The sequence below is a fragment of the Galeopterus variegatus genome, unplaced genomic scaffold (genome assembly GCF_000696425.1).
Source record: "Galeopterus variegatus unplaced genomic scaffold, G_variegatus-3.0.2 Scaffold5091, whole genome shotgun sequence".
Taxonomy (NCBI): Eukaryota; Metazoa; Chordata; class Mammalia; order Dermoptera; family Cynocephalidae; genus Galeopterus; species Galeopterus variegatus.
The window spans coordinates 42762-66445 of record NW_007731202.1 but is presented as its reverse complement, the minus strand read 5'-3'; the positions used below and the strand labels follow the sequence as shown (position 1 = coordinate 66445).

General features: G+C 39.9%; 1 protein-coding gene across 1 annotated transcript in view; it reads left to right on the top strand.

The window, feature by feature from the left end:
* Positions 1-23684, top strand: part of LOC103604338 (piezo-type mechanosensitive ion channel component 2-like) — a gene marked incomplete at its 3' end in the record, with an annotated part of 102556 nt that overhangs the window by 38412 nt on the left and 40460 nt on the right. The window contains exons 4-6 of the mRNA XM_008588897.1: positions 16458-16620; positions 19650-19769; positions 22793-22831. Coding sequence (XP_008587119.1) covers positions 16458-16620; positions 19650-19769; positions 22793-22831 — 322 coding nt within the window. The remainder of the gene's footprint in view (positions 1-16457; positions 16621-19649; positions 19770-22792; positions 22832-23684) is intronic.

Below are 23684 nucleotides of genomic sequence, written 5' to 3'. Positions count from 1 at the left end.
TTTTTTTTTTTTTTTTTTTTTTTTTTTTTTGTCTTTTGTCTGTTTTCCGTGTCCTGGCAACGGATCGCAACCCTCAGTGTTGCCCCCGTACCGGACCGGGGACCGGCAACGGGATTGCAAACCTCGGTGTTGCTCCCGCGCCTCGCTCAGCCAGTGAGCGGGAACCGGTCTGTATGTGGGATCCGAACCCTCGGGCGGGAGCGCCGCCGCGCTTCCCAAGTGGCGCACTATCCAGTGCGCCACCGGGCTGGCCCCTAAAATTTTATCAATTTTGTACTATTACTATCCATGCCCAATAACAGCTTTAAATATACATGTCTACACATATGCAATAATTTGTCTCTATCTAAATAAAACATATGACCTAAGAAGTTTTGAAAAGCTCCTGTAAAGAAAGCTGCAGATGAGAAGCCAAGGCTCTGAAAATACAGAGGTCCTGAAAGCCTTCATGTCGCCTTCATGTTGCCTTTATTATAAAACCGTGCTGGCCCCTAAAATTTTATCAATTTTGTACTATTACTATCCATGCCCAATAACAGCTTTAAATATACATGTCTACACATATGCAATAATTTGTCTCTATCTAAATAAAACATATGACCTAAGAAGTTTTGAAAAGCTCCTGTAAAGAAAGCTGCAGATGAGAAGCCAAGGCTCTGAAAATACAGAGGTCCTGAAAGCCTTCATGTCGCCTTCATGTTGCCTTTATTATAAACACATTTTTTCCCCACAAATTAATGATACTTGTATCTTTCTACTTTTGTAAGTTATTCCCTGGTTCTAGATCCCTAGAGTAGTCTGTTTTTGTTTTTTTTTTATGCAATCAAGTATTACCAAGAAGTTAAAATGAACTATGTTGTATATGTGCATAAGAATATATGGCCATTTATATAAGGCTAAATTTTTGTAACAAGTGTATGCATTATTTATGGAGATATACATATGTAGCAAAAGGGAGTTAAATATTTGTGGTAAGAAGGCATACTAAACTCAGGATAATGTTCGATGAGGAAGGGAGAGGAGCAGCAATGGAATAATGAGCAAGACTCCAGCTAGGACACTAAGTTTTCATTTCTTTCTTGCAAGTGTCCCTGCAGAATCAAGTGTGGCAGTGCTAACATCTGTTTCATCTTAGCAGTGGGTATTTATGTGTATGTTTTATAAGCCTTATCCTTACACACAATATTAGGAATGTAAAATTATTTTACTTGTATGTGATTCAATTAAGTCTCTTGCATTGATGGCAAATTTTTGCAGGATACTTTCTCCCTCCCATACTTCCAAGATTGGATTTATCTTGCCTGTATCTGCACCTGTAGACTTCACTTAATTTTATCTCCTCTCCCACCTTTTGTTCCTCTGCACACACTTTGTTCTCTCAGTGTTGGTTATTTCAATTTAAGCAAAGCTATATAAGAGGATGGAAAGTAATTCAAGGAAAAAAATGATTCCCTCAAGAATTCATCAAAATAATACACAGCTCTGAATCTTTTATTTTCCATATTTATTAGATAGAAAATATGTCACTTTAGTACCATTAAGGTATGTGTGAGAAAATATTCAGGGCTATATGTAGTGTTTCTCTTACATACTGTCATTGTTGGGTAGATCATTTAAAAATTCATCATAGTTATGAAGGAAATAAAACAAAGCTGCATGTAGATTTTGTTAGTAGTCTCCAAAATATGCAATAAGTAAAATTCAAAGTCAAATACAACAGAAAAAGAAATTCCTATTTAAGTTTGAAAGCTCAAGTTAACTATTTTTAATAAAAAAGACAAAAAATAACCAGATCTTTCTTGTCTAAAAAGAGAACTTAGACATTTCAGAGGGCCAGTGCAAATTCTTACAACATCTATGCCTCTACCTATATGGTACCTTATAATGGAATTGGTATTCCCAATAGTGGATGTAAGGTCATGAAATATCGTAAATATTTTCTGAATCATTAAATAAAAAGTTATAAAGTATTCAAATACTCTTAATGTTAAGATATACTCTCTTATTTAAAAATAGTGGCCTACATAACATTCTAAGAAGTTCATAGATTTCCATCTAGCTGAGTCCCAAAAGTTTGTTGAACCACTGATTTTGGGGGGGTTGGATATAAACATTAGTTTCCAAGTTTAATTTATGAAAGCTGGTGTAATCCAAAGTATCAGGCTTCATGTTTTGGCTGTCTCCTGGCTTGTACCACCTCTAGAAACTCACGAAGTAGACATTCATTAGCAGCTTATGGGCCACAGCCAAGACACACTAAATACAAAATTGCAAAGAGAAATGTTAGTAATATCCAACAGGAGGTGTGGTAAGCTGGCTTCTGCCAGCATGTTCTTTAGTCAGCATTTTTAGTCCTTTTTTATCCATGAGAGCTGATTCCACTAGGCTGATTGGAGGCCTGAAGACACAGGCATGGTTCTTTCCATACTTTGAAGGTTCCGGGGCTTAGTAGGAAGGAACCAGAGCTTTGGTTGCCAGCATTCCTTCTCAGGGACTTCTTCAACTAGCTTTCAAACACCCTTAAGGCACAAAGCACAACAGGAAATCTGTTTTAGTGTTTCCTCAAAAATATTTTTAAGTGTACCCCCCTCCTGAAAAGGGAATTTTAATTACCCATCATTGATTATACTGCTAATTTTAAGAAAATCAATTACATTGAGAAGAAAAGTTTTATCTGTTTATTTTCAGTGATGTAGCTGCAGAAAAAGATAAATTAGAGATGGATGAGCTATTCATGAGAGGCTATTGCAATATTCTGACAGGGTCTGAAATACCCTAAATTACTGCTCTCCATGAATTGTTTGAAACAGGTTTTCAACAAATTAAGTACAGAAATTGAGAGAAAGCATTTAAAATGTATATAGCAATGTGACATTGCTGTGACATCCAAGCACGTGATTGTTTTTCTACTAACCCCAAATGAATCAGTACACAATTGATAGGAATTTTTTAATAGGCCTCAGAGATAACTTGAGAAACACATTTTAGAAGATGATAGGACTTGATTTTAAATCTTATATTAAGTCTATTTTCATTATAAAATGTGTAATTTTGATTTACCCCAACACAAACTTATACTAGCCACTATTGCATTTATAATACATGACAAGAATCACTTTTGGATTTATAAAAAATATGAAAAGAGAGTAAAAAGAGAAGGAATTTTCCTGGGATTCTCTGGTAAGAATTCAAGAAAGATGGAAGTGTGGAAGGAGATAAAAGAAGATATGTGTCTACATGGAGTGTACATTGTAAATGGTAAGAGATAGAAAAGGAGAAGGAATGTGCTGTGGGTAGAGTCTCTGATGTGAAAAAGGGTGGTGGTGGTGGGGGATATGTGATTAATATGTTCTAGTGCCAGCAATCTGGAATACTTTTAGGTTGTATCTGAAATGAGGTAAGAAGAGAGAAAATGAGGCAAGATGAAATAATTCATTTTTATGTATGGGCCATTTACAAATCAGATATTCATTATTCAGATTGTGTTTATATACAGAAAACCTATTATAAAATTTTTTCTGTTAACCAGAACGTCCTACTCCTAGTTAGGTATGTAGGTAGGTAGGTAGATATCATTATGCAAGTATGTATGCATATTAGTAAGACAAGAGTTAAAAAGATAAATAAAGTGTACTGGACTATCCTTCCTCTCGTAATCAAAGAGGAAACTAGACAACAAATATAAAACCACTGTGTTCAGGCACTGGAAAATTAGAAGTGCAGGGTTATGATGCCTGAAAAAAAGGAGACAGGAGGATAAGTTCTATGATTATTTAGGTTTTCTGTATGGTAGCGTTTATTACACATTACACAAGAAAGGGAATCCAAGCCGTGCATGGCAGTTTTGCTAAGCTCACTGAGAAATGGAGTTCAGAAGTTGGAGAGGCTGAGGGAGCTGAAATTTGTGCCACAGAGTAATGGAGAGAAGGAAACTAGGCAGAGAAAGAGCTCCAGAAACCTGCATGGTGTCACCCAAATACTTTAGCTGAATTCTAAGTTATACATGCATAGGATAAGACACCATGAAGCCAGGCAAAGCAAAACTCCAGGGAAAAGAGCAAACTTTAAACTCAATAACTCCCAGAGCTCACAGAGGATTGAGAAAACATTTTAATTCTGGCCAGAGTGAAATGATTTACTACTCTACCGGGTCTCAGTAAAGTCTACTCCAGATCCATCATAACAAAACTTAATATAAAAATCCTACTAGGAGAAGGTTGATATGTAAGTAATTTCACTTCCTAACAGAACAAAACTCAACACTCTTTAAAGAAGGATAACAAAATTCAGACACTCACTAATGTGAAAATAACAATTTCCAGCATCCAGATGAAAAATTTCAGACATGTGAAAAATAAGAGAAAACTCAATCAATGAAAACTGACCTGGAAGTGACGACTCTTTAAAATAGCTCTCTTAAGTATTTTTAAGATTAAAGAACAAGAACACAATGAAAACAGAAATGGAATATATAAAAAACAACCGATGGACAAAGTGAACAAATGGAACTGAGAAAGCGAAAAAAGAAATACTACAGCTAAAATAAAAAGTCCACTGAATGGGCTTATGAGCAAATTAGATGCTGCAGAAAAGACTGATGAACTTCAATATAGATAGAATCTACCCAAATGGAAGCACAGAGAGAAAAGAGATGGGGGGGGGTGGCAAAAGAGAACCATAATGACCTATAGGACAGTTTCAAGAGATTTAACACAAATGTAATTGGAGTCCCAGAAAGGTATGAGTATAGAAAAATATATTTTAAGAAATAGTGGCGACATGTTTACCAGGTTTGATGAAAAATGTAAACCCAGATCCAACAAACCTCAATCTAAACAAACACAAAGTCCCACCAAAACACAATATAATTAAATTTTTGAATACCAGTAATAGATAAAAATATTAAAAGCAGACAAATAAAGAGACACATTATGTGAAAGGGAGCAATGGTGAGAATCACCACAGACTTTTCACCAGGAATTATGCCAGTCAAAAAGCAATAGGACAGCATCATTGAAGTTCTACTGGAAGGAAAACAAAACAAAGAAAATACTATGAACCTGTAACTCTGTATCCAAAGATATAGGTGGAAAAACAAAGGTCAAATAAAGATATTCTTAAACAACAAAAACTGAGAGAATTTAGCACCAGCAGATCTGCACTTCACAAAATATCAAAGGATGTACTTCAGACTGAAGGAAAATGATTCCAGGTAAAAACTTGAATCTACAGATGAAAAACTCTTCAAATGAGATTCTCCTTTTCTCTACCTCCTAATGAAGTTTTGTGAACATATTATGTCTGAAACTGCATCAGCTTCTTGTGACCATGAGGGAAAAAGCATGAAGGTAACACCAACAATGCACTGAGAAAAACAGAAGGGAAAAGAGAGAACATCTGGGTGATTGTGCACTGAATTAATCAACCTGGAACTGCTTGTCCTGGGGATTTTTGTTAAGTGACATGTTGAACATTGATAGAGCAGTCAGTGTTAAAAACTTATCAAAAACAGGCAGTTTCAAGTCCTCTATTGCTGACTCTTTAGAATACATTGGCAATACTTATGTCTTCAACATTATTTTTTGCATCGGTTACATAAATGAAATGTAAAAATCTTTAATTATCAATTGATAATTATTGCAAAATTATTAGTAATAATTAGTATTCTTAGGGCCACCATTGTAATAATTCTGAGCATGTGCCATGTATAGAAAACTATTCTAGGTGCTTTGGAAGCTACTAAGAAATACATGATTTGGGCTCTTAAGGAGTTTGCAACCTATTTGGAGACACAGGACACAGACACATAAGAGAAGACTAATGATATAAGACATTGTGACCTGTGGTTAAATGAGAAATATAAATATCAAGTACACCTCACACCTAGCAGGTGGGGTGGGTCTGTGAATGGATAGGACTCAGATTGGCAGAGATCAAAGCCACAGATCATGAGTGACAATGGACAAGAAAGTTCCTCCTAATGAAAAGAAACAAGAGCTGCAAGCATAGACTTCCCTGTCTGCCAGGAAGGAAGTCTTCCCAGGCAGACAAGGAAGTCTTCCCAATTCCTGTCTAGTGGGATTTGATAATAATTACAGTCTAGTGGCTGTGGAGTGTTTCCCATACTCCCTATTTCCAAATGCACTTATGTTACTATGCCACTGAAGCATATTGGGTGCAATTTTGCAGACCTATTAAGGAGCTATATCCTGAATTCTAAGTAAGGACCAGGTGTCACCTAGGAATTGAACTAGTGAGTTGTATAACTGTGTAGAATTGAGGAATTGTTTTTCTTGGAGAGGGAAAGAGTATGTTCTACGTGTAAGAAGAAAGTACACTAATATTTAGATCATAACTTGAATGTTTCATTGAGAGACTGTTCTAAATTTAATCATTAACAGCACCCAGAATATTATCTAGATACGTTGCTGTCCAAATAAAAGTTAAAATTCTAATTGAACTGCCTACATCTATACTTTTATACAAGGGAGAAATTAATATCTATCACATAAGAATTTAGTGACCATATAGCTTGCCATTCAAAACAATTTTATGCGGTACATTTACAAACTCCATTTCAAGAATTCTGAGTTGAACTGACATGAGAAATATTTAAAAAGCTTTATGCCTGTGATTTCTAATCCTTACAGTATCTTCAAGATACATTATTTACTAGGCTCATTTTCCAAATGAGGAAGTTGGAGCTTAAAATAGTTAAATGCCATACTCAAGGTCACACAGGTAATAATATAGGCAGGATCTGAATCCAAATCTGGATTCTTGTTCTTTCCATTTAGCCCTGTAGCCTCTGTTTTTTTCAAGTTTATTGTGGGTTTATGCAAATGCCATTTAATTAAAGAGATTCATCTTTTTTTGGGGGGGGGGGACCGGTAAGGGGATCGTAACCCCTGGCTCGGTGTTGTCTGCACCACGCTCAGCTAGTGAGCGCACCGGCCATCCCTATATAGGATCCGAACCCACGGCCTCTGCACTATCAGCGCTGCACTCTCCCAAGTGAGCCACAGGGCCAGCCCAAAGAGATGTGTCTTAAAATAAAAATATTAAATAGATACAAGGAGTCTTCAAAAAGTTCATGGAAATGCATATTATGAAAAAAAAACTATACATGATTGCAAATCTTTTTGCACCAAAATAAACTCATACTAACTTGTATTAACATGTCTGAACAGGATCTAGTTTGAGGCACTAAGAATGATAAGACCTAAGTTTGAAAAGAGCCCCTATCAGAGCAGCATGAATTCTGCTAAAATAAAAGCAAGAACAAACATTGAATTTATGGTGAAGCATGGATGGAAGAATGGTGAAATTATTGATACTTCACAAAAAGTTTGTGGAGACAATGCCCCATAGAAGTCAGCAGTTTATAAATAAATAACTTGTTTTAAGAAGGGATGGGACAATGTTAAAGATGAAGCCCACAGCAGCAGACCATCCACGAGGAAAAAATTAACCTTGTTCTTGCCCCTAATTGAAGAGGACTGATGATTAACAGCAGAAGCAATAGCTTACACATTAGCTAGTAGCTAATGTATACTAGCTTAGACATTTCAACTGGTTTAGCTTACACAGTTCTGACTGAAAAATTACAGTTGAGCCAACTTTCTGCTTGATGGGTACCAAAACTGTTATGCCCAAATCAACTACAGGCAAGGGCAGAGCTTTTGATGAAAGTTTAAACAAATAACTTCCAGATCCTGAAGCATTTCTTCAAAGAATTATAACAGGAGATGGCTTTGCCAGTACAATCCTGAAGACAAAGCACAATCAAAGCCATGGCTACCAAGAGGTGGAAGTGGTCCAGTCAAAGCAGAAGCAGACTGGTCAAGGGGTCGGGGCAACAGCTTTTTGGGATGCTCAAGGTATTTTGCTTGTTGACTTTCTGGAGGGCCAAAGAATGATAACATCTGCTTATTATGAGAGTGTTTTCAGAAAGTCAGCCAAAGATTTAACAGAGAAATGCTCCAGAAAGTCTCACCAGAGTCTTTGTCCACCACAACAATGCTCCTGCTCATTCCTCTCACCAAACAAGAGCAATTTTGTGAGAGTTTTGATGGGAAATTATTAGGCATCCACCTTACAGTCTAGATTTGGCTCTTTATGACTTCTTTTTGTTCCCTAATCTTAAAAAATCATTAAAGGGCACCCATTTTTCTTCAGTTAGTAATGTAGAAAAGACCACATTGACATTTTTAATTTCCAAGGACCCTCAGTTCTTTAGGGATGGACTAAAGGGCTGGTATCATTGCTTACAAAAGTGTCTTGAACTTGATGGAGTTACGTTGAAAAATAAAGTTTATATTTTTTATTTTTCTTTTGATTCCATATTTCCACAAACATTTTGAAGTCCCCGCATATGTGCCACCTGAATCTTCATCACTTTTTTTTTTAACCTGTAAAATATAACCCATATTTTGTTACCATTGAGCTAATAACCATGAGGGTAGGGAAAGGGTGGGCAGGGGTTGGAAGAAAAAGAAAAGTTGGCTATTTTTAGGTGCCTGACTGAATCTTCATCACTTTTTTTTTTAACCTGTAAAATATAACCCATATTTTGTTACCATTGAGTTAATAACCATGAGGGTAGGGAAAGGGTGGGCAGGGGTTGGAAGAAAAAGAAAAGTTGGCTATTTTTAGGTGCCTGATGATTTTCCCCCATAATTAGTTCTACAGGTTTCTTCAGAGTACCCGTGTTGGCTTTAAGAATTCAATCCCCAGGGACCATCTGTGGGTAGTAGCTGCAGTTATTGCTAGGTTTTCGCCTTCAAACACAATTAATCCTAAAGTCCTCTGCACCAGGACTTGCTTGCAGAAATGAGGCTTTCCTGCTTCTTCTTGCAAGGCTGCTTGCTGTTTGTTGCTGGGTACTCAACTGAGTCAGAGAGGTGTGTCTCACTGGTCAGTGATAATGGACATGGATTTGCTCAGCTTCTTTTGTTTCATGAACTTTCTGAATATTCAGCCTGGGAATTCCCCATTGGGAGCCTTGGGACCCTTGGGGTCTATCGCCAAACCCCTTTTCAGGTAAAATAGTGTGGGAACAGCGTGACTGAGCACCCTGGAGGTCTGACAGTGCAAGAACTTCAATCTTGGTTTAGCTAGGCAGTGCATCAGCAGCCACCTCTCTTTTGAGTCTGGTTTCTGACCCAGTGCCTGTGTTTTATACTCAAATTCTCAAACTTCCTGAGAAACATCTGCCTCCCAGCACTACTGTTCCTTCCATTTCTCTCTCCATTCTGTTCCTCATTTGTGTCAATTAAAGGATGTGAGGTGAAAACTGGGATTGTTAAAAGAAAATAGATAATAATTTAAGTAAAAAGTAATAGATTAAAGGATAATCTCTAGAGGATTATTTGTCCCAAAACAATCATTTTATGCTAGTTGGAAAGAATATATTTCCTGGCTTCATCAGAGGATTTAAAACTTGCCTTAGTCTTCTATCAACCCTCACCCACCTTAATTAGCTAATGCTCATTTGGTTGAGGAATATGTCCCCCCATAAGAGGCATGTATCATAAAGGGTTCCGAGCTCTTGAGAAGAAAAGGTTAAATTAAAAGTGTTGTGCTCCACCTCACACCTATTAAGAGGGCTCCTCTGAAAAAACATTAAAGTAACAGGTGTTGGCAAAGATGTGGAGAAAGTGGAAGCTTTGTACACTGCAGGTGGGACTGTAAAATGGTGCAGTTGCTATGGGAAACGGTATGGAGGTTCCTCAAAAAATTAAAAATAGAACTACTATATGGTGCAACGATTCCACTTCTGGTTGTATACCTAAAAAAATTGAAAGCAGGGTCTTGAAGAGATATTTGTACATCCATGTTCACAACATCATTATACACAATAGTTAAAAGGTGATAGTGCCTATCGAAACATGAATGGAGAAACAAAATGTGGTATACACACACAGTGGAATACTATTTAGCCTTAAATTGAAGGAAATCCTGACACATCTACAACATGTATGAACCTTGAGGCCATTATACTAGATGAAATAAGCCAGTCACAAAAAGACCAATACTGTGTGATTCCATTTACGTTAGGTACCTAGTAGTCAAACACATAGATACAGAAAGTAGAATGGTGGTTTCCAGGGACTGGGGGAGGAGGGAATAGGAGGTTGTTGTTTAATGGGTTTAGAGCTTTAGTTCTGCAAGATGAAAAGTTAGAGATTGGTTGCACAATGATATGAATGTAGTTAATACCACCAAATTGTATACTTAAAAACCGTTAGAATGGCCAATTTTATGTAATGTGCAATTTGCCACAATTTTTTAAAAAAATTGTGTGGTGTTATTTTCAGTATTACGTATATCTTGCACATGGCTGGGTTCCTGTGCTGTATTGCTAGAGACTGAGCAGATGTGGTCTGGAGTGAACCTGAAAACAGGTGGAGGTTTTATAAATCTGCCAACATGTGCAAGTGGAAACAAATGCCCTGCCAATTTATAATCATGCAGTCAGGTGTTATGAGTGCTTCCAAGGGAGAGAAAAATACAGTGTGCTTGCTCCCTGAGGGGCAGAGGGGCATCTGCAAGGGGGAAACCGCAGAGCTGAGGGCGCCAGCCGCTCGCTTGGCCCTGGGGAGGAAGAGCAATTGAAGTGACATGATGAGAGACACTTCCTATTGCTGCGATGGCCTCTTTCATCAAAGAGCATGGAATCAATTTTTATACATAATAACCTGAGTAATGTGCAGTTGTAGGATCTTGAAGGAATCACCCAAGCTGCTTTATATTTTGTTCCTATTGAATATTTGAAACTCTTACTGTGTAATTATAAAACTAGATTCTCAGTTAAAGAAAAAACCAAGCTAGTATCATTCAGAAAATAAAATTAAAGATTCTTGTTTACAGCCAGTAGAGAAAAAAAATAACTATCTGCTATATATGACCCAAGATATGCTTTAAGTAAATTAAACTGGGGTTTTTTGGTGCCTTTACTACTTATTTTGTGTTCTTATTTTCCAAACTAGGAACCATAAAATCATGGATGTTGGGGTCCAGGCACCAGCAGTGTTTCTCTAAAAACTCTAGAATATTCTTACGTATCTACAGCCCCTTACCATCCCTTCCTTCTCTTTGCTTTTTAAAAGCAGAAACTTGGCCATCCCTTAGTCTCTGCTCCTACTGTAATCATGACCACCTACTATAACTTAATGGTATTACTTATTCTCAGCACATTTAATTCAATTAAATAAACTTAACATTTAAAGCCTTCCATTTAGTAGGCACTGCCATAAAGACAAGATGATGAGACATATACCCTTTTCTGAAGGAATTAGAATCAAACAAGCACATAAACTAACAATAATAGAAATTATTGTTAAGTGGGCATTCTATTTTTCATTAGGAAGTGAATACTCAGAGACAGCGAGTCATTTACCAATAATTTCTATTATTATTGGGCATCGAAACAAGCACATAAACTAACAATAATGGAAATTCAAATTATGACTACAAATACAGTTGTTATGGAGGCATAGGGCAAATTGGTTCCAATTCAGAGAAATCATAGACGTTTCCCGGAGATGGTACCTTTGGAGCTGGACTTGATGGTGTCAGGGATGTCCAACAACAACAAAAAGGGATAGGTAGAAGGAATGAGAATGGATTGGTTTTTTTTTTTTTTCCTTTTTGTCTTTTGTTGTGTCCGGCAACGGGATCGCAACCCTCAGTGTTGCACCCGCACCTCGCTCAGCCAGTGAGTGGGAACCGGTCTGTATGTGGGATCCGAACCCTCAGCGGGAGCGCCACCGCACTCCCAAGCGGTGCACTGTAGCAGTGCGCCACAGGGCCGGCCCAAGAGAATGGATTGGTTTTAGTGTGTTGGTTTACATTGGGCTGAAAGAAAAAATGAGGAAGAAGTGGCGACTACAGGAAAAACTAATTGTCAGAAGTTAGCACTAGAGTTCCAGTGGTGTGACATGGTCGTAGTATAATCACCATTCCTGGACAGCTGGTGTCTTGGGTGACCCTGCGATATTTGGGGCAGTTGAGCAGGAATACACTGATATGTATATATTACAGGATGTACTTGGGATGGGGGGCTGGAGTTGTCCTGCGAGACATGGGAGAGTCTGTGAAGCCCTGCCTGGCCTACTCCATGCATCCCCATTGCCAAGGAGTGGGAAAAGCCCACTTGGTAACACATGCCCCTAATTCTTGATTTGGTGACCCCAGAAAAGTCACAGCTATCAGAAAGAATCCTGGAAAAACAAGGAATAGGCAAGAACAAAGAGACTGAGATTTTATGTAAACCCTTAAATAGTCCAGTGTAGCTCAAGTTTACATGCCAAGGGGGAAAGAAGAGGAGACTGGGTTGCTGAAGACCTCGGAGACATGTTGCTGGGACTTGGGGTTATTCTCCAGGTAGTGGGGAAATAGGAGATAGGAAGAAAAAGGCAGCCTGCTGAACTGAGCTTTCTGAAGTAACCCTGGCAGTGGTCAGTGTGGACCGGGGAAAACGTAGAGGCAGGGAGACCGCCCTTGGCATTGTGGTCATCTGGGAAGAGAAGTGAGGCCGTGCTCTGTGGACAGGAATGCTGTCATGAGATACAGAGCAGGGGAGACAGGCCAGGTACCAAAGCTGGAGATTATGCCCCAGAGCAGACCATCTCTTCTGGGAGCTGAGTGTCACCGGGGACCTTCAGGTATCCTTTGGGAAACAGAAGAGTTTGTGAGATCTGAAGTGTATAGCGTGAGATCTAACAAATGTCCTTTCTTTGTCTACGTACTTACATCCTCACCACACCCCCACATTCTGTTTTTCATTAGGAAGTGAACGCTCAGAGACAGTGAGTCACTTACCAAATACAAGCAATAGTCATTGTCTACACAACCAGGCCTGGGATGAAAGATAAACATAGGACATGTCAAGTGCATGGAAGAGAAAAGCTTTATCTTTCTATTTGCAAATAAGCAGTAAATGGAAGACACTGTTCTGCAATTGTACCTTCACATAATTCTCAGCAGAGACATTTCCACGGAGAGATTTGAGATAGTCATTTTTATGTGTATTTTGTGACTGATAAGTTTTAAATATATAGATATTTGTATTCAATTAGTTTGAATGCTAGACCACCTCCTCTTTAAAGACCCTAGAAGTTATGTGGGTGTAATCAAGATAAAATGAAATTTATAAATACCCAGTGATGCATCAGTAGCAAAATAGTCTTTGCTCTCATGGTGCCCAATCTCTGACTCTCTCCCCAGCCCAACCCCACAGCCTGGCAACACCTCATCAATTTTTCAGGATTTCTCTTCTCCCTTATCCACTCATCTAGCTTTTCTGGACTAACTGTCCCAAATGTCCTGCATTCTTCCTCCAGACTATTTTTCCCAGTGCCCATCCCAAAACCCTCAACAAAAAGGCCTTCCGTTAGCACTTTGCTCTCACCAAGCTGGCATGTGCCATCATTGTAGGTAGAGAGTGACCCCTGCAGGACATGCATCATGGTATCACTCTTCCTTGTCTTGTCTTGTGGAGGTATAATCCTGGAAAATAAAATGTTAGGTAAATTAAGTAATAGTGGGATACTGCATAGAATGGTAGAGTTGCAGCCAGACGATGTGAAACTTCAGGTACACATTTCCTTGTAGACCAGTCTTGCACACAGTCCTTCCTGCAGTATCCAAGCTCTTTATTTATTGTTTTTTTCATATTTTTAAAAACAGTGTATTTTTTATTTTTCAGTAAGCATAAAGTTTGTATTAGTCCTGTGTAAATTATCTCAAATTATTTTTTCTTTTTATTTTCTATTAGCATATTCATTGTTACAAATCATACTTATTCTTTATGCCCCTTATCCAATCTCCTTCCCGTCCCACATTCCCTTCTCCCTCTCCCTCACTCCATAACCATAGGTTTGTTCTCTCCATCTGATAGATTAACTGTTCCTCTGTTGGTTTGTTGCCTAGATGATCTGTCCAGTACTGAGACAGCTGTGATAAAGTCCTCTCCTATTATAAATCAGATGCTTCTTCTATTACTTTGGAGTGTGCTTTGCAGAGAAAGAGGACCTCTTCGGGTTTTTTGTTTTGTTTTGTTTTGTTTTTCTGGTCTCCACTGGTGCCTCTCCTTGTGTCAATACAGTTGGGAGTCTGTCATGCCATCTGCATGGTGGCTGAGACTGCTGCTATAAAGACTAGCCATTTTTGTGGCAGCCATGGCAATTGCAGTGGCGGTGGTGAGCTACCCGCATGGAAATGGTGTTTTTGGTGTGCTCTTTATGTGGTTTCAGTTGGGTTCAGCTTCCCCCAGATCCGTGGCTCAGGAGCTTGGCAGGGCCCCAAGGTGCTGGTTACAGCTTGCCTAGCCATGGGTTCCAATCTCTTTAAAACATACATATGAGAAATCTTAGGTCTTATGGTATTTGCATAGCTCTGTTAGGAAAAAATGCCTTATAGAGTACAGCAATCTGCCCTCTATAGTTTGTACTCATTTTTGTTAGGTCCATGCACTGGTAGTACAAAATATGTCTGATTCTTCAGTGCTCATGTCGAAATGCACAAAATCTGTTTGAAATAAGTTATGATATCAGTGGTAAGGTATGAAGTGTTGATGTGATATGAAGCCTTCTAGAAGGCACATAGTGCAGTTTACAAACAGCTGCAGAAAATTAGTTAAATTTCTGATGGGGCCAAACAGGTATTTTTAAACTGACGATTGATGAGGTCATTTCTAGCATTTGTGCCAAGGTATAGGGCAAGAGAACTCAGGAAATTTTTCTTTCAAATGCTAACTATAAAAAATCTGCTTGTACCTGGGGCGGCGGGGAAGACCTATTGTAAAGCAAGGCAAATCATAACTAAGGACAAAATGTTTCATTATTTAGTTATTATTTTAGTTATACTAAGTTTCCATTTACATCAGAACTAGGGCTCAGACACTTCAAACCCATTGTACAGACTGGGTCACCAGACGCCTCACACGCAGTTCCATGCTAGGTGATTGGGAAAGATCCCGGGAGGTGTTGGCAGATGACTCGAGCTCAGTCCTCAGCTTCCTCAAGGGCAGCAGCTTACAGGTCTGGTAGCTTACAGATCCGGCCATGGTGGTGGCCTTGCAGAGGGTCCCGGGGGCACTAGCAGCAGTAGTAGCCTTCACATGCCCCCTCCCCCACCAGGGGCATCCCAGGGGTGGGAGGCACTAAGGATCAGAGCCACTCATCCTTTATACTTAAGTCCATAACCCAGGACACCTGGGTGCACATGCGCAGTTACATTAAGTAGTAACCAAGGAACACCTGAGCACATGTGCCTATTTACATCAAATGCTTGGCAAGATTCTGAACATCTGAGGGGCCCTGACCATTTTCCTATATTTTCCCAACACCTATAATAAGAGCAAATTCTAGTATAACTTATTTTTTTCTGATAAAACTTAAGAAATTTAGTTTAATTTACTTACTTTGAAATCTGTGCTCAGCAATACTCTAACACTGCCATCGTGTTGTGATAGAAAACAGTCATTGCACTGAGAAGTGTTATGGGGGGACATTCAGTCTTTGAAGATCTTATAACTGAATGAAGAATGTAACATAAAATTAAAGGAAGTTCTCATATGAAACATGCAAACGATCGAAGGGTATGAAACTCACTTAACATGTAAAAGTTTTATTCACTTCGTAGGGTTCTTTTTTAGAAAAACCGCATGTCAAAATGAAACTTCTAAATGAATCATATTTTACACATTTTCCCATTATATAATCACATACATTCTACTATTTAATTTCCACTATATAATCAGACAGATTCTGATTATATACTATAAATCAGCATAAAAAATAAACCACTTTAAAATTTAACGAGCCTCATAAAATCATATTTCAAAGTAAATGATTAATTATAAAGCTTTGAAAAAATCAAATTGCCCATGAGCAAAATTTGACGGAAATACATTTTACAGAAATTCTACTATATAATATATGACTTTTATGGCTGAACTGTAGAACTATCTCCAATGTCAATATTTTCACAATAATATTAACTCTAGCTGAATAGCTAATGATAAATCTAGACAAAAACAAAATACTTGCTCATTTAGCTGGACTTAGTAACATGTTACCACATAGTTATCATTACAATAATGCAGAATTTTAATAGGGCTGATTGATAATTAAAACATAAATGTCTGATAGGCGTGCAAGGATTTAGAATTAACTCGATTTTTGGACTGATATAACGATCATTTGGCTAATGTTGGCATCAATTTTATGTATACACATATGATTTAAGGATGAATATATGTATATTATATATATAGTCTACATCTGTTATTTAAAGATGTAGTTATATATGCAGAACGGTAATTAAAATACCTAATAGGATGGATTAACCTAGGAGTAGCTCATCAATGCACTGACAGCAAGGTGTTTTTATTTTATGTTAGGAATATATGCTTTATTGCATCTTTTAAGCATTTTCTTTGTTTTAAACAGGTTGTTCGGTATCAAATCAGTAATTCAAACTGACTGTTCCAGTACTTGGAAGATTATAGTAAACCCGGAGCTGTCGTGGTATCACCATGCCAACCCCATCCTCTTGCTGGTGATGTACTACACGCTGGCCACCCTGATCCGTATCTGGCTACAAGAGCCCCTTGTAAGGATAAAAATGTTCTCATGATCTTGTCTGCAAAATAACCTGAAATCTCCAGGTGAAATGATTCATTCCTACTACCTATTGACGAATCAATACTAGAGTCAACATGACTCTAGTGTTCTAGTTACAGAGTTTTATCTCTGCGAGGAGTATTGAGTGAACATAAACGCTATCAGAATGAAAACCAGGTCCCCTTTGCTCAGATCACTAGTGCTGCTGAGAATGGCAGGTGGTGCAGACAGTGGAAGACGCACTGTCACTGAGCACTTACTGAGTGCCAGGCAATATGCTGGGCGGTTCACACACAGCATCTCATTAAATCCATGAAGTAACTATGAAGAATAGGTATTATGCTCATATTGCAGATGAGGAAAATGAGCCGAGAGAAGTAAATTTTTCTAAAAATCACTCTTACTAAGTGGTATGAATCAGATTTTTTTTTTCCTTTTTTTGTCTTTTTTACTGACCGGTAACGGGATTGCAACCCTCGGTGTTGCGCCTGCACCGCGCTCAGCCAGCGAGCGGGAACCGGTCTCCACATGGGATCCAAACCCTTGGCGGGAGCGCCACCGCGCTCCCAAGCGGCGCACTCTCCAGTGCGCCACCGGGCCGGCCCAGTGTGAATCAGATTTAAACCCAAGTTTGACAACAAAGCTAGGGTCTTAGAGACCACATAACCACTATTATCACGGTGATTGGAGTTTTCCAAATCTTCTCCAGCCCTCCTAGCCTCTGAGGATGTTAGTGTGATAGCCCAGCTCTCGGTGGTGCCTGTAGCCTCCTGAGTTTCCCATTGCTAGGGATGGGGATTAGGACATGACCTTCCAGCACAATTGAGGACTCGTTTATTCCCTGTGGGAATATGAACAAGGATGTGGCACTCTTGAGGGGAGGACCAAAGCCTGTGTGGCTTCTCTCTTTTCCCACAGAAAACCTCAGTCGGCTTTTCTTTCCCCTAAATGACTGTATGGAGCTCACTGGCACATGAAGGAGGCAAGTAGTGTAGGTGGGGGTTTCTCACCTTTTTCCCCTCCACCTGCAGGGAGGACCCCATGACTCACAAACAGTGCTACAAGCATGGCCAGGCCCTAGTCTCAGTGGTCCAGTCCCACCGCCACTGCAGCCTTCTAGCCTGCGCCCTGGAGCAGTTTCCTACCCTCCTCTTTTCTGTCTTCGTACCCACAGATAATGTCCACACATTCAGTCAGTCAGTCAACAAATATTTCTTGAAGGCCAACTGCGTCAGATGCTAATCTAGGGGCTCACATAGAGCATCAACCACAGTAGGCAAAGAAGAAGTGTACATTCCACAAGCGAAAAGGCAGTCCAAAAGAAGCAAATGGGACCTCAGCCAGACAGTGACCATGAGACTGTCAGGTGCACGTCCCTGTCCACCCCTGGTAGAAGTGCCACCTGCAGAAATGGGACCTGTGCTGCTTCCGCCTATGTGACACCTCCTCCCGCTGCACAGACAGACTGGGGGGCGGGGGGCGAGACAGCCAAGCGCAGGATTAGGGTCTCAGAGGCCATCCTTGTCAGCGAGTTCTCATAGATCATCTTTCTTTTGGGCTGCTGACAGCTGCTTAGACACAAAATGCTTTATAAGGTCCTAAGGAATCCCAGTCATCTTTTGTTATGTTTTTCTCCAACTGTCTTCTAAAATTTGACTGTGCCAGTAAAATCCTTTAAAGGGTTTATTGCAGTTTCTTCCTCCACCAACATACAAATGGATATATGTATGTGTATATATACAAATAAAAACGTGTACATAGAAATTAAAATATATTGTGGGAGCTATTTCTGAACAATGTCTTACACGTCACAAAAATTACTTTAAGGCATTCATGTTATTGAAAATGCCCAGTGCCTTTAGCTTTCTCTGTGACATCTCATGTAGTCTATCAGATCATGCAGCTGCTTGGCACAGGCTCTGTTTTAAACATCAGGCCAATGTTCTGGCTCCGTGGCTGTGGGCTGTCGGGGGAGCAAACGTGGGCACAGAGAGAAATGAGGAGACAACCTAAGGTACAGGCCATTCAGGTGACAACAATATTACCAATCCCGGTGTCTGGAGGGGTGTATGGAGAATAGAGCTTGATACTAGCATCAGCATTTCAGGTGGTCTCTATTTCAAATTGGCTGGGACAGAAGGACTCATTGAGGTAATGAAGAGAAGACCACTGATTATATCATAGTTCCATATGACCTTGCACATTTAATGAAAAATGCCACCAAATATGAGTGCTAAGATAAAAGTCTGTCAAACATGTTTGAAAAATGGAGAAAAGCAGCAACCCCCCACCCCCGAGCAAGCACAGACTCCCGCCCAGGGTGTCAGGGTGCTCCCCTTGGATGCTCTACCCTGACACTGGAACCCAGAAACTGGGCAGTGAGACTGAGCCAATTCCTCCCCTCTCATATCAGTGATATGTTAATGCTCTTTTTATTGGGACATCTTCATTGAGAAAACATACAAAATCATCTAAGATCATTCTGTTTCTTACACCCCCTCTTTATAATCTCTCCGAGGCCAATTGTCTAACTTAGGCAAATTTCTCATTAAGCAAGGCAACAGTTTTGTGCATTAGATACGTTCTTGCTTAATACTGTGTGTGATCTCTAGATGATTCTGCCTTTAATAAAGCAGCAGTTGGCTTACATAGTTAACTGTGCACTTTCTTGGAAGCTCTTACTCTAGCTGCTTTCTAGTGCAGTTTAGAATATGCATTGAGAAGCTGTGGATATTTAACATTAGAGCATATTCTATCACGTATGGGGCTTAGTACAAAGCAGAGAACACTTAAAATTGATGTGCTTATCAATTACATGGCAGATTTTTTTTCATTTTAAAAAGTGCCTTGATAATGACCCATATATGTGTTTATAAGCCATACGTGGGATAAAAACCCATACATTCACTTTAAAAAATAATCATATTGAGGCAAAGGTGAAAGCTTTCTCTTGGCCACCCAGGCTGCTTAAGGAACTGCTTTGGGAAGCAGAGCTGTTCCTGTTACTCTGTGTTTCAGGTGCAGGATGAGAGGACCAAGGAAGAGGATCGAGCCCTGGCTTGTAGCCCTATCCAAATGATGGCCCAGCGGAGGCGGAGCCTGTGGTATGCAACCCATTACCCAACCGACGAGAGAAAAGTAAGCCACCGGGAGGACATTTCATTTCCTAACATATTTTCTTAGTTTTGTATTTTATTATTGGATATGAGCCTTATAAAATCATATGTAAACTCAGGTTGCTCAAAGTTTATAGAAATAGTTTGATTTAGAAGGCTCAGTACCAGAGAGGACTATTCAGAGAAGGGAACACAATGTTTCTAAAGGAAACACCATGGTCCCATCAGACCCTATAGAAACATCATTTTACATTTCAGTGCTTTCTACTGAAGTCTCAATCCTCTAAAGAAAGAATTTTCTTAATTTAAAAAAATAATTTTTTATTTAAAACAAAAAAGTAGTGAAGTAATCTATTAGCACTGGGATGTGAAATTTCAGAGTCAAAAAGTACATTGCAAAAAATAATTTCATCTTGTTGGGTAGCTGGCCATAGTAACTCAATAACCTCTTAGAGAAGACCCAGACAGTCTGTATGAATGTGATTAAGGAGGCAGTCGTGCGCACTGATAAGGAGAAGTGAGTCATAAATGGTAATTCATATTATTCATGCATGTTACATATAATATATAATTTATATCGTCTCCTGATCATTTATTGATCATTTTGAGCTCACCTCAACCAGTGCTATATTGACTTGTTAAAATGGCCTATGAGCAATGTTTTAAAGACAGATACTCTTGTAATTCTTGGATGGAGTCAGCATTTTGCTTCCTAGTCCGTTAGAGAATTGAGGAGTCGGTTTTCCGATTGATGCTGGCAGGTGAGTTTCTCTACGACAGTCCTGTTCTCAGCGTGACTGTCCCGTAGGGCCAGTCTGTGAGTAAGCTGCTGTGGCAGGTGACAGAAGAGCAGAGCACACGGGGCACTCTAGGACGTCCGAATATTTATGGGGGCTCTTTCCTCTCGCTACCTCCCTAAAATTCAGAGTATCTTGCCCATTTCACTAAAGAATATATGTCAGGGCCGGCCCGGTGGCGCACTGCTACAGTGCGCCGCTTGGGAGCATGATGGCGCTCCCACCTAGGGTTCAGATCCCACATACAGACCGGCCGCTCACTGGCTGAGCGAGGTGTGGGAGCCACACCGAGGGTTGCGATCCTGTTGCCAGTCCCGGTCCGGTACGGGCGCGACACTGAGGGTTGCGATTGGTTGCCGGACACAAAAAAAGACAAAAAAAAAAAAAGAATATATGTCGACAGAGGATAGCCCGGCCATCTTCCAAGTGAGGCCTGTGGCCCTTTGGAGATTCTGTGAGACCCTTTCAAGCTGAAAACTGCTTCCACAGTAATACTTATGATCTCTGCCTAATGGCACAAAAGCAGAAGTGGGTGCGAGCCAGCACCCAAGCACAGATCGAGGCCGAGGCGCGCTGAGGCACGTGGGGGACTGCGGAGCCCGCCGGCCAGCTGAGCATGCGCAGAGACTGCGGAGCCAGCCGGGCAGCTGAGCATGCGCAGAGACTGCGGACCCCGCCGGTCAGCTGCGCATGCGCAGCACCCACCAAAGCCCCGCCACGGGTTTCCTTAATATTCTGTGGCGCCCTCCATGTGAAAGCCCTGTGAGCGGTACCGAGGTGTCTCCCCAGCGCTGCACTGTTTCTTGAAAAAAAAAAAAAAAGCTGATGCATAGATGATGTTTCTTGAGGTTTGGGTGTTTGCAAGACAATGACTTGAAACTACATGAAGTGAGCTCGTCCCTTCAAGGCGAGCGACTGACAGCATTTGTCGCCGATGATAAAATTTAAGCATCTGAGGAAAAATTAGAATTTTGGAAAACCTGTATCCATCACTGAGAGCGTGAAAACTTTCCAGTATTTAAGGACGTTTCCGGTGACATGGGGGTGATATTAAATGTTGTGTCATGAAACGTGTCAATATGGGGTGGGGATGTATGGCTCCGCGAACCAACTGCTTCAGAATCGCCACTGCCTGAGACGACAAGGCCTGGACCAGAGACCCACCCACGGCGCAGGAGACACCAGGGGCTTTTAACATACCGGAGACTGGAAAGTACACTGATATGGGGTCAGAGTCTACACGGCAGCTAACTTTCAAGAAACTGTCACTGGTTGGATTTGGTGTAGTCGCAAAGAAGACTGTCCACAATTATCTGGAGAGAGTATTAAAATACTCTCCTTTTCCAACCGCATCACCTCTGCGAAGCCATATTTTCTTCATATACTTCAACCAAAACAACATGTCACAGCATGTTGAATGCAGAAACAGATATGAGAATCCAGTTGTCTCCTCTGAAACCAGACGTCAAAATAACATGCACAAGTGTAAAGCAATGACACTATCTTTACTATTTTTTTTTAGAAATATAGGTATTTGAATAATTTGTTTTAACATATAATGAATGTTTAGAATTTTAATGAATGAATAAGTAAACATTTTTAAATGCCTGTTTTAATTTCTAGTATGGTAGATATTGATAGACAGAACCCACATAAATAAAAGCTCTTTGGGACTCACAGTGATTTTTAAGAATGGAAATGAGTCCTGAACAAATATGCTGCAGAACCACTTGCTGTGCTGATTATCATGTGGGGCAAGCCCAAGTCATCTGGCACTGATATTGTTAAAAAGCACAGTCCTATAATAATTATTTTGTTGTAGACAATATGCAAATCTTCAAATAATCTCACACTGTACCACAAATCAATTTTTCTCTATTATGAAACTTCTATTTTTTGAAAAGTAAATACTTTCATAATTCTGTAGATGTCTCAAAGGGTTCTAAGCAGTTTATTCTATTAGAACAAAACACTTAAAAACGTAACTTTTATAGGCATGTGGTTTATGGTTGCTTATTTGCTGTTAGAATGAAAACTTATCCTCAGAAGCTGGAAAATGACTATAATAAACAGCAACATCAAATACAGTTATTTGTCCCTTTATATTTTGCATGGCAAATTTAACATACTAGCATCCAGATAGTTAACAAGAATGGGTGTGTTTATGGTAAAATGTTATAGAAATCTATAAACAGTGAAGGGCTGCTGGCTGACTTACTAACGTGCTGTCCTACGTTGCTCTTTGCAGCTCTTGTCCATGACCCAGGATGACTACAAACCATCTGATGTTAGTATACCCTTAGAATTATCATTATGCTTGTGTAAGTGGTGTAAAAGTGACAGAATTATAGCTCTTTTGAATATATTTTAATCACCTATAAAATTTCCTTAAGCTTTTCAGTTTTTTGCAGAAATTGGATCTGGCTTATCTCTGTTAAAACACTGACTCATGTGATATTAGATTAAGTATAGTCATACAAAACATATTTAAACTTTTAAACAGCCATATTTGTGGGGCTTTGTTTAAAGCATTTAGTTCTGTAGATATACCTATTACATAATTTAAATAGAAAGTCTCACATGTCCATGGACACACATGCACCTCCCCATCCGACCATCCCCACAAGTGTGTGTGTGTGTGTGTGTGTGTGTGTGTGTGTATTCGTATGTTTGTCTCAAAAATTGTAAAGCCGGACAGACAGGAAAGCAGGCACTTGCACTTAGTAGGACAGCAAGGGGGTGGCACACTTGCAGCATCGGGCAGAGAAACTACAACTGAGCTGTGCATAATGCCTGCATTAATCCCATGCAGCGCTACATAGGGAGTGGGGCAGGGTTGGGCAGGGATAGGCCGGCGCCCAGGAAGGGTCTAGAGTTCCCTGTGGCTGGAGGGAGGCAGGGAGGTGGATAGTGGTGAGAGCTGAGGCTGGAGAGCTCAGAGCAGATCATGAAGACCTCAGTCAAGCTTTCATGGGAGTTTGCACTTTAGGCTGAGAACAGAGGGTGCATTGCATGGTTTGTAGCAGAAGGGCAACAAGATCCGGTGTACATTTTACTGCCATCACTCTGTGGACACTAGATGTAGGAAGAGAATGAATATACACAGTTCATCTTGCTGAAATACTTGGATAATTGACCAC